This window comes from Capricornis sumatraensis, chromosome 3, assembly GCF_032405125.1.
Source record: "Capricornis sumatraensis isolate serow.1 chromosome 3, serow.2, whole genome shotgun sequence".
Classification (NCBI taxonomy): Eukaryota; Metazoa; Chordata; class Mammalia; order Artiodactyla; family Bovidae; genus Capricornis; species Capricornis sumatraensis.
Genome location: NC_091071.1, coordinates 394,481 through 409,133, shown reverse-complemented (window position 1 = coordinate 409,133; position 14,653 = coordinate 394,481). Strand labels below are relative to the sequence as shown.

Here is a 14,653-nt window from a genome sequence, read left to right as displayed (position 1 = left end):
GAGTAAAGGGAAGAGACCATGTGGTGGGCTGGGCTGGGGGCCGCGTTTCCCGTTAAAGCAGGCGGAGGCCCTCCCAGGAAGGCCTGCTGCGCGCTGGCCACTGTGCTATGCGCGCCTCACAGGCCACAAAACCTGTGACGCAGGCGTTGCTTCCCGTTACATGGGTCAGGAAAACAGGCTGGGAGAGGGCGAGCTGACCAGGCAGCACACCAGGCAGACAGCCACGTGGCCCGATGCCGCCCTCCACACTCCAGAGTGGAGCCCCAGGGCACCTGACGAGTGCGGGAGAGGAGAGGAGGCCAGCAGAGTGAGGTCGGCTCACTGCCAGAAAGAGGGCGGCGGGTGAGGGACGGGAGTCAGTGTCTGTGGAGACTGTCTCCGTTTGGGAAGATGACGGAGCCCAGGAGATGACGGTGGTGACGGCTTTCCACAGGGTGACTGCGCCTAAGACCCCTGAACTGCGCACTCAGAGAGGCTTAAGATGCTAAGCTTACGCTCTGTGTATTCCACCACAATAAAAAAGCAACCAGTAGGAAACAAGTGACTATTTAGAGGTCTGTTTCATAAAAGGAAAAAGGACTTTCCAGGTGTAAAAATGGCATGGAAGAAATCACAGGTGATGATCAGGCGTAACTAAATATGGAATTAGGACTCCACAGGAGAAGTTTATCTCACAGAATGACTCATGATCAATATTTTTATATTAAGAAGCTAAAATGTTCGTAAGGAAACTAAGATATCGAAAGATAAATAAATAAAGACTGAACCAGACTCCACAAAAAAAGGAAACTCGCGTGTGAGACACAGTCACGAAGATTAAGTAAGAGCCATCAGGCCAGCGGAGACTTAAGACCCAGAGAGGGGCCTGCGAGGTGAGGAGCGCCTCTCAGGCTAACAGCACACGCGGTCCGAAGGATCAAAGGCCGCTCGCACCCCCAAAGCCTCCCGCTGCCCGAGTGTCTTTCTGCGGAGTCACCGGAGAGGGAAGAAACTTTGGGGAAGCTGGCACGTGGACGGGGCACTCTGGGTAAGCGGCCCAGTGCACAGCGGCAGGAGGCGCTCCAGTGCACCCAGGCGCCAGATGCTGCTAAAACGCATACGCTGACGCTCACTGCCACGGACAGATTCTTAGGGTCAACTTGCTCTTTCAGGGTGAGAAGTGAAATTTTATGAATGGTGTTGCCTCAGACTGTGCATTTTTTCTGCCAAGCTATGCAGCTTGTGGGATCTTAGTTCCCAACTGGGGCCTGGGCCCGGCAGCGGAGGCAGAGCCTGCCCGCTGGACGGTGGGGAAGCCCCTCAGCTGTGGCTGTCGTGGGAAGTGCCAGTGTTGATGGTGGCATCCGAGGCGCTGGGACCCCGGACGTCCTCTCCCCAGCACCCGCACTGTCTGCACACCGCAGTCAGAACAGACTGCACAGCTGCGCGATGAGAGGCACGTCCTCCCGCAGCCCCCCTCCCTGGAGAAGTCTGGGAACGTCTCCGTCCACGTCAGTGGGCAGAGGGGAGGACACAAGCGGCAACACCGGTAGCATACTCATGTCCCAGCCTTCTCGGGGCTCACGTCTGGGAGGTTCCCAGAGGGCTGAGGCGGGGTCTCGGGGTTCGGGCACACTCACGTAAACTGCAAAGTCCTTGGGGGCGCTGGTGATGCTGCCCGTGGGTGACAGTGTCTTTGGTATGTGCTCCAGGGTGAAGGCAGTCGGGCGGATCGTCATTGACAGCCTCACCACCAGGTACCCCTGGGAGCCTCTGAACGCCCAGCAGTTCCCTGGGTAGATGTCAGGCTGGGGAGAGGAAAACACGCACACTTAATGCTGAACAAGCTCCTGCCACTTCAAGCAGGAGCCGCGAGAGAAGACTGGCTGATACTGAAAAAGGCCACAGAATTTCTGCTGGTAAGAAAAACGCGTAAAATCAGGAATAGGGAGCGAGGAAAGGCATCTGTGGCTTCACCCCAAAGGGCCACATGCGCAGCGCGAGGTGAGCGCCCAGTCAGGCGAGCCTGCGGGAATGGGCGGCACGCAGCGCTGCGAGCGCCTCGGGCGCAGGGAGAGACTCCGTTCCCAGAGCAACAGGAAAGCACAATTCGACCGACACCTGTCACCACCTCTCACGTCGCAGACAGACCGTAATCCCCACCAGACAAAAGCCGCTCTGTGCTGGGGGTGCACGCCCCACGTGCTGAGCCCAGAGCAGCGGGACGCAGCCACCCTCTGGCTGAACGGGGAGCCCACGTTCAGGCCCTGTGTGTGGACACAGCCCCAGATGACAGAGGCAGAGAGCTCCCCGCGAGAGAGGGCTTGTACTGCGGCGGAGGACCCGCAGCCCTCACCCGGGGCCTGCCGTCCAGAGGCTGGGACCACCTCCTGTCCACCCCGGCACCCCGTGTGCGTCTCCGCCTCTCCAAGCGCACCCGCCGCCCACCCTGCGCCTGGGGCTCCGGGCCCCCGGCAGGGTCCTTCCAGCCTGCAGAGAGGCCAGGCTCCCCAGGGGCAAGCCAGGCTGTGCCCTCTCAGACAGGCCTGGGTCTGAGCCGTAGGGGACACCCCTGAGAGACCGTGAGGCCCAGCACAGGATGGCACGGGCAGCCTCGCCTGCGCCAAGTCCAGAAACAAGCCGAGCCAGCAGAGGCGTCCGAAATCGCCTCTGAGTGAGCGGGGATGGCGGGGCCCGTGAGGTGCGGGACTCTGCTCCTGGGTCCCGAGCTGCTGCGTGAGGCACACCCTGGACCGCGGACTTGGGACTTGCACGCTCCAGCCTGCAACTCTGTGGAAGCAGAACGCGCACAGCCCCAAACGGTCACAGCGGCACCACGCCTGCTCAAGGCCAGGACACGCACGCGGCGGCCCGGACGCCTGCTCACCTGGATGGCCACGCGGGGCGACTGGGAGAAGTACCAGAGCGGCACACCGAACAGGCTGATGAGTGCGGTCTTGGTCTCGTACGTCTCGGAGCAGCGGGTACTCAAGACGCTCCCCCCTGCAGCAGAGCGGAGACGCGGCTCAGCGTCTCATCCTACTGTTTCAGAAGCAGCATCACTCCCACCTTAGGGATCTGGTTGTAGTGTTCTAAAAATTCTCAGGTTTCTAGTCCTGTAAATAATCTCACATGAAGACCAGCTCCAGCCTTACTTTTCAAATGTTCATTTATGTGCCTGATGGGGTCTAGCTGCAGCACTGGGGAGGCTCATTCGCGGCTGTGCTTGGCCCCCCAGCTGTGGCCTGCGGGCTCCAGAGCAAAGACTTAGCAGCTGCAGCGCTCAGGCCTAGCTGCTCTGTGGCGTGCGGGGTCGTCCCGACCAGGGATCGAGCCGTGTGCCCTGCACTGCACGGCGAATTTTTCACTGCTGGACCGCCGGGGAGCCCCTCCAGTCTTAATTTTACTTTTTCCAAATTCAGAGTCAACAGTTCAGAAATGTTTCAAGACACACAGTCCTAACGCCAACAAGACACTGGGCTCCCCACCTGCCACGATGGGGGCGGTGACGCTGAGTGAACTTTTGTTCCCATTTTGAAATAGAGAATGAAGAATCTAACCGGGCATCAGCATTGCCTGACAGGGGAGTTTTCGGACGGCCTCCTTACTGCTGGGGTGATGGGAAGTGTCTAATAGGGCAGGATTTCTATTTGGAAATAAACAAAAACGTCCTGGAAGTAGACAGTGGTGACTGCTCTAACACGGCAGGAATACTAAAAGCCACCCAACTGTACACTTGAAAATGGAGAAGTCTGTTGTATGAGTTATATCTCAGTAATTCAATAATAAAAATGTTAAAAAAAAGTCCAATTTGCCTCTCAGTAGGAAATGGGATAGGGTGTTGGTGCCAAAGCAGGTCAAAATGAGTTGGGGTGGGGACAAACAGCAACTCAAGTGAGCTGAGAAGAAAGTGAGTCTGTGATTAGTAAGTCCGAGCAGTCCCGAGCCGTCTGTCCGCTCGCAGCCAGCGGCGCCTCGGCCAGATGCACGCCACCACCCCGGGGACGCCGGCAGACACAGCCCCGCCCCCTCTTGGGGCTTCTCACCTCCCAGTGGGACAACATTTTAAACAAGAGAATAACATGATTTTGCTCTAGCTGATCAGCAGGTCCAAACGTCTGAATTCTTTATCTAAAAAAGTGTCTCCTCAAATCCAGTGACTCAGTTTTTTCACTTAAGAAGAGCCAATAAATGCTCTGTTCAGTAACAGAACCTTCAGTTCAGCCTTCTCGGGATGATGGGAATTCTCAATCAATGACATACCAACCTGTGAGGACTTACACCTCTAAGAAAACATGGCAACTACTGGTCCCACCGAACTGGTAAAAGTCATGTGATGTCTCTGAGTTGTCAAAGTTTCCTCAGAAACCACTGAATTTCAGACACAAAACTAAAATCACTTAATATTCTAAATAGTCTAAGCACCCGACACACAGCGAGCAGCTTTTGCACGCTGGCAGAACCTGGCTGCCTCTGGCAGGAGCAAGAGCCCATGAGGGTGAGTGAGGGGAGGCCCCCGGCCCCGCCCGCGCCCTGCCAGCTGCCCTCAGCCCTCCCACAGGTGCTACACGGTTACTGGCGTGTGCCAAGAACCTCCCTTCCTCCAAGAGACCCTAAACGTTCAGTAAACCAGGATTTTCTCCAACACGTCTGCTGCCAAACGCTCCCTGAGCTGATGTGATGCCACTCCCGTTTTCACACGCGTCCCGCGTGACCCCAGGTGCTGTCCTGGAGGTCACTGAGGGCTGGCGACAGAGGTCCCTGGGCTCGCCGCCTCGCTGAACCACAGGCTGGCCCTTCCAGTGCACCTGGCCCGGGGTGCAGCACCTCCGACCAGCCTTCCTGAGAAGCTGGAACGGTGCCCGTCTTTCCCACCCACAAGCTGTGGCTTCTGGCACGGTAATGGCCATTCTTCTGTCATCTGTCTCCCCCTGCAGAGGAGGTTCTGGGGGGCAAGGACTGTCTGATTCACTGCTGTGTCCCTGACGCCCCCAGCGGGCCTGCACGTGGCTGACAGAGCACTACTGCCCTGGGACAGTTTGGAAAATACCCTACAGTCAGTGGGCTTCTACCCTTTAAAAACCCACACCCTTTACAACACACAAGACTGTGAGTGAGCGATCAGTAGTTCTGGGGTTCTGCTGCTGCTCGTCTGGCCGCGCACCCCACAGCCCGCGCTCCGGGGGAGCTGGCCCGCCTCCAGCAGACCCCAGGGGCGCGGCGGGAGTCCCGCTCCCCTCGGGCCGTTGCGCGACCTCCCACGCCCCCGCCCCTGCTCTTGACTGAGGAGTCGGGCACTCACCCCCGGACTCCAGGGCGAAGTCCACCATGCCCGTCTTGTCCTGGGAGTACAGCTTCAGGGCGTTGTTCACGATGACCCGTGCTTGCTGGGCAGAGGCGGCGCCCACAGGAGCAGAGACAAGACTCACACGTTAGTGACAGAGACAGACTTGCAGTCAGCTCTATGTGGGCGCCTCAGCAACGCCAGACTCGAGCCCTGCCTGTGACCGCAGGGACCTTGGCGGGAAGGCCAAAGCCAGACACCCAGGCTCAGACACAGCACAAAAGGCTCAGGGCCAGAGCCCCTGGCGCCATAAAAAATGGACAAGCAAGGGACAGCATCAGAGACGGCGACTGGGACCGACTATGGGACATTTCTGTGTAATTCCAGAAGGCATGTGGCCGCCCAGGCAGGCAAAATCTTTGGGACAAAAAGATCAAGAAAGTGTAAAATGTGATACTTCCAAGAAGTAGTATGGCAGCAGGAAGCGTGCCCCCCACACCTGCTTGGAGTCGAGCGCTTTCTACACCCTCGTCACACCCTTCAGGGACCATCCCCAGAACAGGGCAGCAGCACCGGCTAGCCTGACACCTACACGGGCAGTGTCATCGCCACGTGACGGAAGCACTCGTCACCTACTCACCGCTTCTGTTATTCCCGGAACGCCCGCTCCGCTCACAGCAGACACTACAGTCTCGGAGGTCGGCATCTGTCTTGTCACAGAGATGTGGTGCGTGATGTTCCTCAGGACCTGCAGCTCTAGGCCTCGTAGCAAAGCCTGCACGTCATCCTTGCTCACAAACTGAGCAGACAGCTTCTGGAGCAGCCAGTTGGCAGAAGCATCGTGCTCATCCCCAGAGAAAATGAGTCTGAGAGTCTCTCTGATCTGGACATCCACCTAGAAGCATCATTGGTGAGGGTCACGTGAATCTATCGTTTCAGATGAATCTTTTCAACTAGCCACTCAATCCCCTTCGGCACCCGGAAAAGACCACACAGCTGACCAGAACCCACAGCAGAGGCACGACACAACTCTTCCCTCTCGTACAAGATTTAAGAGCCTCCAACGACGCTGGGACACATTCAAGGAGCAGGGACAGAGGTAAGCAAGTCTGGGCGCCCTGGCTGCCCAAAGAGGGGGCTGGAGGGGGCCGCGCCCCAGGTGAGGGAGGTGCAGAGACGACAGGGCCCCGTCTTCAAATTCAGTCTGAGAAGCTAACAGTCCCATACACAACTGCAGAGGTGACTTTGTGCAGGGAGGAAGCATCCCGGGGCGGTGCTTCTACGCAGACACCACGGCGAGCACACGCTCCTCTTCAGGCTCCACAGAGCGCGAGCTCGGGGCAGAAGCCCCTGGGGAAGTGCAGCCCCTGTGACGTCCCCCCGGGACATGCCCCGCCTCGGGGCACCTCAGCACTGACGTCACCACGCTGCACGCGTGTCCATGGCCCCCGCGTGTCCGTGGCCCCGCGTGAGCTCTTTGACCTCTGTACCCGGGTCCCAAGAGCGGGGCTGCCTGTCCCCAAGACAAAGTCTCTGCGACCCATGACCGTCTCAGGGCCTTCCCCCAGGAGGCTGCAGGCCCCTGTCCCCCAGGCCCCCTGCAGGGACGGCCACCCCCTCACCAACCTGGGGACCGAGGAGCGGGTGTTCAAGCGACCTGCACACCCACTCAGGGAGACGGGTCGCCTGCCCGGCTGGGCTGAGTCTAGTGACCGACTAAACCAAAACCACACAGCTTCAGGGCTCCAACAGTCCTGTTTCACCGGAGCCGTTGTGTGCTCTGACAGGTGCTCACGTATTTATCGGTGCCTGCCCGCCCCGCTCAGCAGGGCCTGCGCCTCTGGAGCGTCTGCCCTCGCCGCCCGCAGCTCTGAGCATGGGCGGCCCCGACGCCACGTCCTGACGCGCAGATGTGAGGCACAAGTGTCTGCTCTGGAGACAGACAGACAAACTGCCCCCCGCCATACAGGCGCGCCCTTGGAGGGCAAGATAGGCCCGGCACCCACACCTCGTATCACTGGAATGGAGGGAATTTGAGGGGAGCTGAATTTTTAATTTCATTTAAAATGTTCAAAAAGCTTCAAACATCGTAAAATAAAAATTTTAAACAAAGTTGAAATTAAAAAAACTTAAGACACCAACTCAGTGTCTCTATTTTCCATGACAAACATAAAAGCTGAGGCACTTGCCTTTTCACGGACGGCCTCCACCGTCTCACAGCTGGCCTGCCCTCGCTGCCAGCTGGACAAGTCCGCCTTCAGGCGCCCCAGCTCCTGCTCCAGATGCCCGACCAGCGCAGGCAGGCGGTGCTCCTCACCAGCTCCACTGCCGGGAAGGACGACAGACAGTGCCGTCGGGGAGAGGCCCCGTGACAGGCAGGGTGGCTGGCAGCGTACCCCTGCCCCCAGCACACGGAAGGTTCAAGTCAAGGGCCCAGAGACCATTCCCACCTCAACGTCGGTGCACACACCACACACACTCGGCTTCGCCAGCCTGGCTCGCCCGCCTCTGTTGCCCTTCTGTTACTCCGGTGACTCACTTGGGCGCGAACAGCGGGGAGCTCTGACCCCCAGTGTTCCTGTCTCTGGCCCCAGTGTCTGTGGGTCCTGTGTCGTGATTTTAGGCCTCAGGACAGTGTGCGGGCGGGGGCCGGATCCGCTGTCAGCAGTGGTTACGCCTCCACTTGGGGGTGGGCACCTCCTATACACCATTTAATATGTAAAACCTACCCCCATCTCCTTAAAATTCTGAAAGACTTCATAAACTCATAAACGAGGCTGTGTTTATGGTCATCATCATGAAGTATGAATTTTTCACGCTACTGGAAGAGAAAGCGAAACTAAAGACATGGCTTCAGGGCTCTAACGGTCCTGTTTCAATGCGGCCACCCTATGTTATGAAACGCTAGTGTTCTATTTTGGAGAAGGAAATGGCACCCACTCCAGGGCTCCTGCCTGGAGAACCCCAGGGACGGGGGAGCCTGGTGGGCTGCCGTCTATGGGGCCGCACAGAGTCGGGCACGACTGAAGCGACTCAGCAGCAGCAGCAGCAGAGTTCTATTTCTCTTGTCTACAGGCAGGTGCCATCGTGTGGAGACACCAACAGTTCGAGTCTCACGAGAGGGCCCTCCGGGGTGAGCCCTGCGGGCCTGCACGGTCCTGTCAGAGGGCTCCGGCTCGTAAGGGCCCTGCAGGAGAGCTAGAAGGTCTGCCACGCACACTGTCCTGAGGCCTGAGATCACGACGCAGGACCCACAGGCACCCTGGGGCCAGAGACAGGAAGACTGGAGGTCAGGGCTCCCACCTGTTCGCGTCCGAGTGAGTTACTGGAGTAACAAGGGCGACAGGGGCGGGAGAGCCAGGGTGACAAGGCCCAGAGTGTGAAGAAGACGGGCAGCTCTGAGGCTCGCAGGCAGGGAGGCGCCGCGTGGCCGAGGGCACCGAACGCGCGGAGAAGCACGCAGGCTGTGAGGACCGGACACAGCACCCTGGGAGCTGCCGAGAGGCCAGGGCTCACAAGGCAGGTCTCCTCGAGGGGCTGCCGAGCAGGGCCCAGGGTTGCACTGCGGGGCCCTGGGGCGAGCAGAGGCCCCGGCAGGAGGCCCACCACACCCGGCTGTAAGCCCATGGCCGCTCCTTACCCCGGGGGGTGGCCCTCCGAGGCGCGTCCAGGGAGGGAGGCTCCCCAGAGCACACAGGGCCCCGCGTCTTTGGTGCTGCGTGGAGGTGGATGGCAACAAGCCCCCCCCCCCGCCCCCCATCCTCAGGTGCCCTGAGAGCCTCCCAGGAAGACAGCGGCTGCAGCTGACACAGCCCCGCCACTCCCGTGCTGAGACGGTGCGGCCCACAGGACACCGAGGAGGCCAGGAGAGTTAGGCGGGAGGGAATTACGTGAAACGGCCTACCTGGCTGCTCTTAGCCTGGCCTGCTCTAGCTCCTTCTGGATGGCCTAAAACGATTGAGAAACTGTTTAAGTACACAAGTTATGCACCAACTTTCCAGGAAGTCACATACATGACTACATACGTGTAAACAGGAAGACACACATTTATCTGGGATTCTCCCCCTTAATTTAAAGCCCAGCCCTGGCTGCTGGCAGGCAGGTGAGGGACATTCACTTTACTTTCCACAACAGACTTTAAAAGACACACAGTGTCCATTCCGAGGGGCACAGTTCACCTGGGAACAGCCTGACAGATTTTCAAACTAAGCAGCTCCCGTAACCAGTACCCAGGCCACGAAGCCAGACTCTGCCAGCCCCAGCGAGTGCCTTAAGCGTGGCAGGGTGCGGAGGAGCAGGTGTCAGGTTCACACATGAAGCCGTGCCTCCCTCATTAACACGGTTTGTTCACAGGTCATAACTGGACCGGGGCCCCACTCCGTGGCGGCAGCGACACGTGTGGGACAGCCGTGGGCTCTCCCGTGGGGGGCCACGGAAACTTCCAACCGATGAGCAAAGCAAACCCTCTGCCTTGGTTGCTGTGTGCGGCCAGCCCCGCCCTGAGGGCCACGGTCTCCCCTGAGGCAGCAGCTCCACCCCCTCTCGGCGCCCCCGGGCCTCCTCTCTCGGCCTCTTCAACACCTGACGAGAGCAGACGTCCCCCAGAAAATCCCTCTGCAGAAGGGTCAGGGTACTGCTCCTGTCCCTGTCCACAGACACTCAGCCCGCAGAGGTGGGAGACAGCGAGGCGAGCCTGCCCCACCCCACGCCTGGCTCAGACCCTTCCCCTCTAAAAGACTGCTTGGAGCCCGTGAGCTGGACACGCGTGGCAAGCACTAACGCACGCCGGAGCCACCCAGGGAAGCGGGGGCAGGTCAGAAACGCTGCTCTTCAGTCTCACAGAGGACGGCAGCAAACGCGCTGCGGCAGCACCTCCAGACGGGCTGCGGATGCGGACGCAGGACGCCTGCTGACTTTTGCCAAGGAAACCGCGCTGCTGGGGCCAGAAGTGGAAGGTCAAGTGCATGAGTACCTCAGATCTTTCTGTCAGTTCTCCAAGTACATCTTCCAGGCTGGAGATGCGAAATTCATGCTCTTGGTGGAGCGTCACATAGTCAGTCTTGAAAGGGAAAATTAATGAAAAGTAGTAGAGAAAATTAAGCATCAAATAAGCCCAAACCTGTCAGCCAGGCTGTGCCGTTCCTCCACAGCACAGCCCGCCACAGCACCCCGCAGGGAGGACATCTTCTCTAGGTCTACGTTCTGGGTCTGAAACCTGCCCTACGGTGGTTTTCAGGAAAAAGGACTGACAATCCTTTCTTTGAGAACCACACAGATGAGACAAGAAACATATATACAGAAGCTCATGGTTCCATAAGGCTAGTAGCTGCTCTTAACCATCTCATGATCTTGAAGTATTTTAACTAACGGCTTTGAGCAAACTTTCAGTTCAGTGACAGTAAAATTTCACGCGACTGTGTTCAATCCACTCACAGAATACCTGCAGGTCAGGGACAGCTGTGTGCCCAGCTGCAGCCTGCCCCAGCTCCTGGGCGACACCCACAGGCCTCTCCGCCTGCCCCACCCTGTCCTCAGCCGGGACTTCTCCTCGGGAGTGGCCGGAGCACCACAGTGCCGGCCCCCGCAGGGCCCACCTGCTCCCTGTGCCTGAGAACCCCCTCGTGTCACTGTGGAGCCCGGGAGCCCACCAGCGCCAGCCCCCTTGAGACGCCGCCCTCCCACACTCCTCACCGGGGGTGACACCCCCTCCCTGCTGCCGTCCGCCAGGTCCACCCGAGCCTGCAGCTTCTGGAGCAAAGCCACCAGCTGCCCCAGCTTCTCGTCGTGCCGGTGACAGTGTCCCGACAACGTGGCCACTTGCCTCTCCACCTCGCTCATCCGATGCCAGTGGAAGGCCTCATCGCCAACCTGCAGAGTGAGAGGTGCCACAGGGGACAAAAAGACAGGAAAAGCCCAGACAGCGAGGAAGAGTGCTATGGGAGAACGCCAGCTACAACTCACACCGCCCGAAGGAACAGACAGAAAAACAGTCCTCTTTAGGGAGGTCCTTCACATGGAAGCCTATAGGTGGTTTTTATTTTCTGCTTTATGCTTTCTACATTTTCCAAAGTAGTGAAAACTCTTTTTTTAAGTGAAAATGAACTGAATGATGAGATGAATTGAAACACAGAACTCCACTGAACTTCACGGGCACTGCATTTTCACAAGCACAGGTTCTGTCCACGCACCTTCCTAACTACACAGAGGAGCCCGTGCTCCTGTGTCTGTATCACACTTGGGTAATTCTCAAAATATTTCAAACTCCACCAGCAAAAGCATTATATGACTCATTAAAGGCTGAGACGATGGTTAGCATCTGTTAACAGTGAAGTATTTTCAACTGAGGTCTGTACCTTGTTTTTTCAGATGTAATGCTGTTGTACACTTAAAGTACCATAAGGTAAACATAACTTTCATACGCTCCAGGAAACCAAAACCTCCGTGAGATACTTGAGCTAACACAGTCCTCGAGGTGTGCCTGCGCATTAACTCGAACTGGTTCAGGACAGGGAAGGGGCCCAGCTGAACTGCCCTGCCATTTACAAGGAATGAAGAGACTCGCTTGGGAGAACAGACTGCAAGGCCAGGGAAGCGGGTCCCCTGACTGATTACCTGCAGAGGCTGGTTGGGGTGGGAGCCAGCGGGTGTGAGCGTGGTCCCGGGGTCATCCACTCTCTGCACTCTGTGGCTGTGCGTCCAGTTTAACACAGGCAGGAGTGAGAGGACGTCACCCTGGCCCCATAACGAAACACCTGCACCTCAAGGCAGAGAAGAAGCACCTGTACACACGCGTGTGCGCACACTGCTCAAATGACACACATGTAAACGCTCTGCAGAAGCACCTGTATACACGCGTGTGCGCACACTGCTCTTCAAACGACAGACATGTAAACGCTCTGCTTCTTCACTAATTCAGACACGTGCATGTGCACATACTAGGCACGTAAGGTAACAAAGTTAAACTGGACTTACCCAGTAAAAGTAATAGTGGGATGAGCAAGATTAAAAACTTGCAAATATTTCGAAGGCACCTAGGAATGAAAAGATGTAACTTGGGAAAAGTGAAAAGCAGGGCTCACCATCCTGTCTGCCCTTGCTAGGTAATTTTATACAAAACGCACCCCCCGCTCTCATTTTACATGGGAAGTCCACAGGCCAAGAAATGCAGCTAGCTTTACACACAAGGTCAGTAGACGCCTACAAGAGAACCTGCCCACGCGGGTTGTCCTCAGGGCCCACGTGAACAAGCCAACAGGTCATTAAGTGTCAACACGCTGGGCTGGGTGCACAGGAGGGCACTCAGGGGCCACGGGCACTGGCCCACAGGGGCACCCTGGCGCCAGGGCGAGTACACCAGAGAGGGAGCCCGGGGCCCGGGCCCAGCCCTGAGCACCCTCCGCGCCGTGTGCTCCAGGACGCGCTGCTCAAGCTCCGCACACCGGTCTCCCTGATGACACCTGCCTTCCCTTTGCACAGGAGCGGCTTGAACAATCATGTGAGAAAATGAAAGCGCTTTACAGAATGTAAAATGGTTAAGTCAAACGAGATCGTTAAACCAGCACAGCATCAGCTTTTTAAAACACCCAGCTGACACAGTGTCGGCTCCCTTACCTGGTAAGAAGAAACACATTCAGCCAAGAGATCAAAGTAACAAACTGGTACCATCCAGTCCCAAGCCACCAGAACACTTCCGACGCTGCCTTCCCTAGAAGAGAAAACACCGAAGGTCCTGTGGAGACGTTTCTAGGAAGAGCAAACCCCTAATGGGCCAGTTTTGTGCAGACACACGAGAAGCACAGGAAGCGTGTTACCAGACACGCGAAAGTCTACCAAGATGAAGTTAGGGATGAGGCACACGGGATGATGCTTCGTCACCACAGCAGGAATGCCCATCACTCAGACAGGAACATAAATGAGCCACAAAGCAACACGCCACACACAAGATACAAAGGGAAGCACCAAGTCCATGCACTCCCAAGCACAGCAGACGCAAGCAGCCAGACTCACACAGACCCCACACCCCGAGACACGAAGACTGCCCTTGCAGCCTGAAGCACAGGATGCGATCGAGAGCATTTCTAATGAAGGGCAGAGCAAGCCACACGAGGATGAAAGCACGGAAAGCGAAAATGAAATGTTTACTTGGTTAGGTAAACAGTCTATTGCAGGTGCTTAGCCGCCAAAAGCCAAGGAGCGCTAACATGGAAGGCCAAAGTAAGCACCTGGGGCGGCCGTGGCCCAGCAGAGCGCCAGCAGCAGCATCCGGGACACGTGCCATCCTGCGGCTCCGGCCCCGCGCAGCGCCTGCCCCGAGAGCTGACCTGTGCCGGAGAGGGTGGGGCAGGAGGGGCACCTTCAGACACCAGCCCCAGCCCTGGGGCAGCGCCCGTCCGCACCACACCCGCGCGTCAGAGCCCACAGCCTCCCCTCGGAACAGCCCCCGGCTGGCCTAGCCCAAGCAGGACGCTGACACTGACGCAGGAGGTCCCTGCTCCGGGTCGCAGCAGTTTTCACTCACTTCTGCCTGCGGACATGTAGGATGTAACATGCAGAGGTTTCTCATAGACCCGCGGGGGCTGGCTGGCAGCTGCCCTGCACACACGTGCAGCGGCTACAGGCAGAACGTGTACCAGAGAGACACTGCCATCACGCACAGTAAGTGCACGCCACGCGCGCCAGCAGTGAATAGGCTCTGGGTGAGACAGAGGTTACTCAGACACCAGAACGAAGTCTCCCCACACTGGTGAAAAGTGTCTCAGACTCACAACCAGCAGCCCCACTGGGCGACAGAATGAAGCACAGCAAGCTTTCTGCCAGACGTCGCGCCTGACACGAGGCAGAATGCTGCTTTCGAGACAGCGGTTCTCATTTTAGAGCGACCACGGGAAGCTAAACACTCCCAGCATTTGCGTGCTGACTCCTGAAAACGCTAAGTAATTCCAGCTCAGCTGATGTGTAGAGACGCATGGTGTTAGAGGCTCATCTTTTTTTTTAATCTATAGCTTCACGTTTATTAATTAACAACGAGAGACAAAAATTTTTGAAGTTCAGCTTTTTAAAAAGACTAGCGCCCCTCTGCCAAGAGGCTGGCAGGCATGAGCTGGAAGCACAGCCGTCTCTACCGCGCACGGGCCGCACAGGCTCCGGCCCAGCCCCAAGTCCCGGGCGACAGCGCCCACCCAGGCCCGGCCTCTTCTCAGCCACTCAGTTCACCTCGAATGTGCCCCTCTCCACACAGAGCAGCTTTTCAAGAACCATAGACTCCATATGTTAAACCAAAGTCACCACCTTCCTGTCGGCTTTACTAAGCCCTTGAATTTCAAGCACAAAGAAACAGTGGACAGGACCATCTCTGACACTGACTCACGACAGGCATGTCTGAACTAGCAA

The 14,653-nt window shown here is 57.6% G+C and overlaps 1 protein-coding gene across 1 annotated transcript in view; it reads right to left on the bottom strand.

The window, feature by feature from the left end:
- Positions 1–14,653, bottom strand: part of SUN1 (Sad1 and UNC84 domain containing 1) — a 41,490-nt gene that overhangs the window by 2,162 nt on the left and 24,675 nt on the right. The window contains exons 11-22 of the mRNA XM_068967417.1: positions 13,486–13,584; positions 12,875–12,968; positions 12,236–12,294; positions 11,876–12,021; positions 10,955–11,131; positions 10,236–10,322; positions 9,168–9,211; positions 7,453–7,588; positions 5,904–6,158; positions 5,282–5,366; positions 2,867–2,982; positions 1,620–1,787 (exon numbers count right to left, since the gene is read on the bottom strand). Of these exons, the coding sequence (XP_068823518.1) occupies positions 1,620–1,787; positions 2,867–2,982; positions 5,282–5,366; positions 5,904–6,158; positions 7,453–7,588; positions 9,168–9,211; positions 10,236–10,322; positions 10,955–11,131; positions 11,876–12,021; positions 12,236–12,294; positions 12,875–12,968; positions 13,486–13,584 (1,466 nt within the window). The remainder of the gene's footprint in view (positions 1–1,619; positions 1,788–2,866; positions 2,983–5,281; positions 5,367–5,903; positions 6,159–7,452; positions 7,589–9,167; positions 9,212–10,235; positions 10,323–10,954; positions 11,132–11,875; positions 12,022–12,235; positions 12,295–12,874; positions 12,969–13,485; positions 13,585–14,653) is intronic.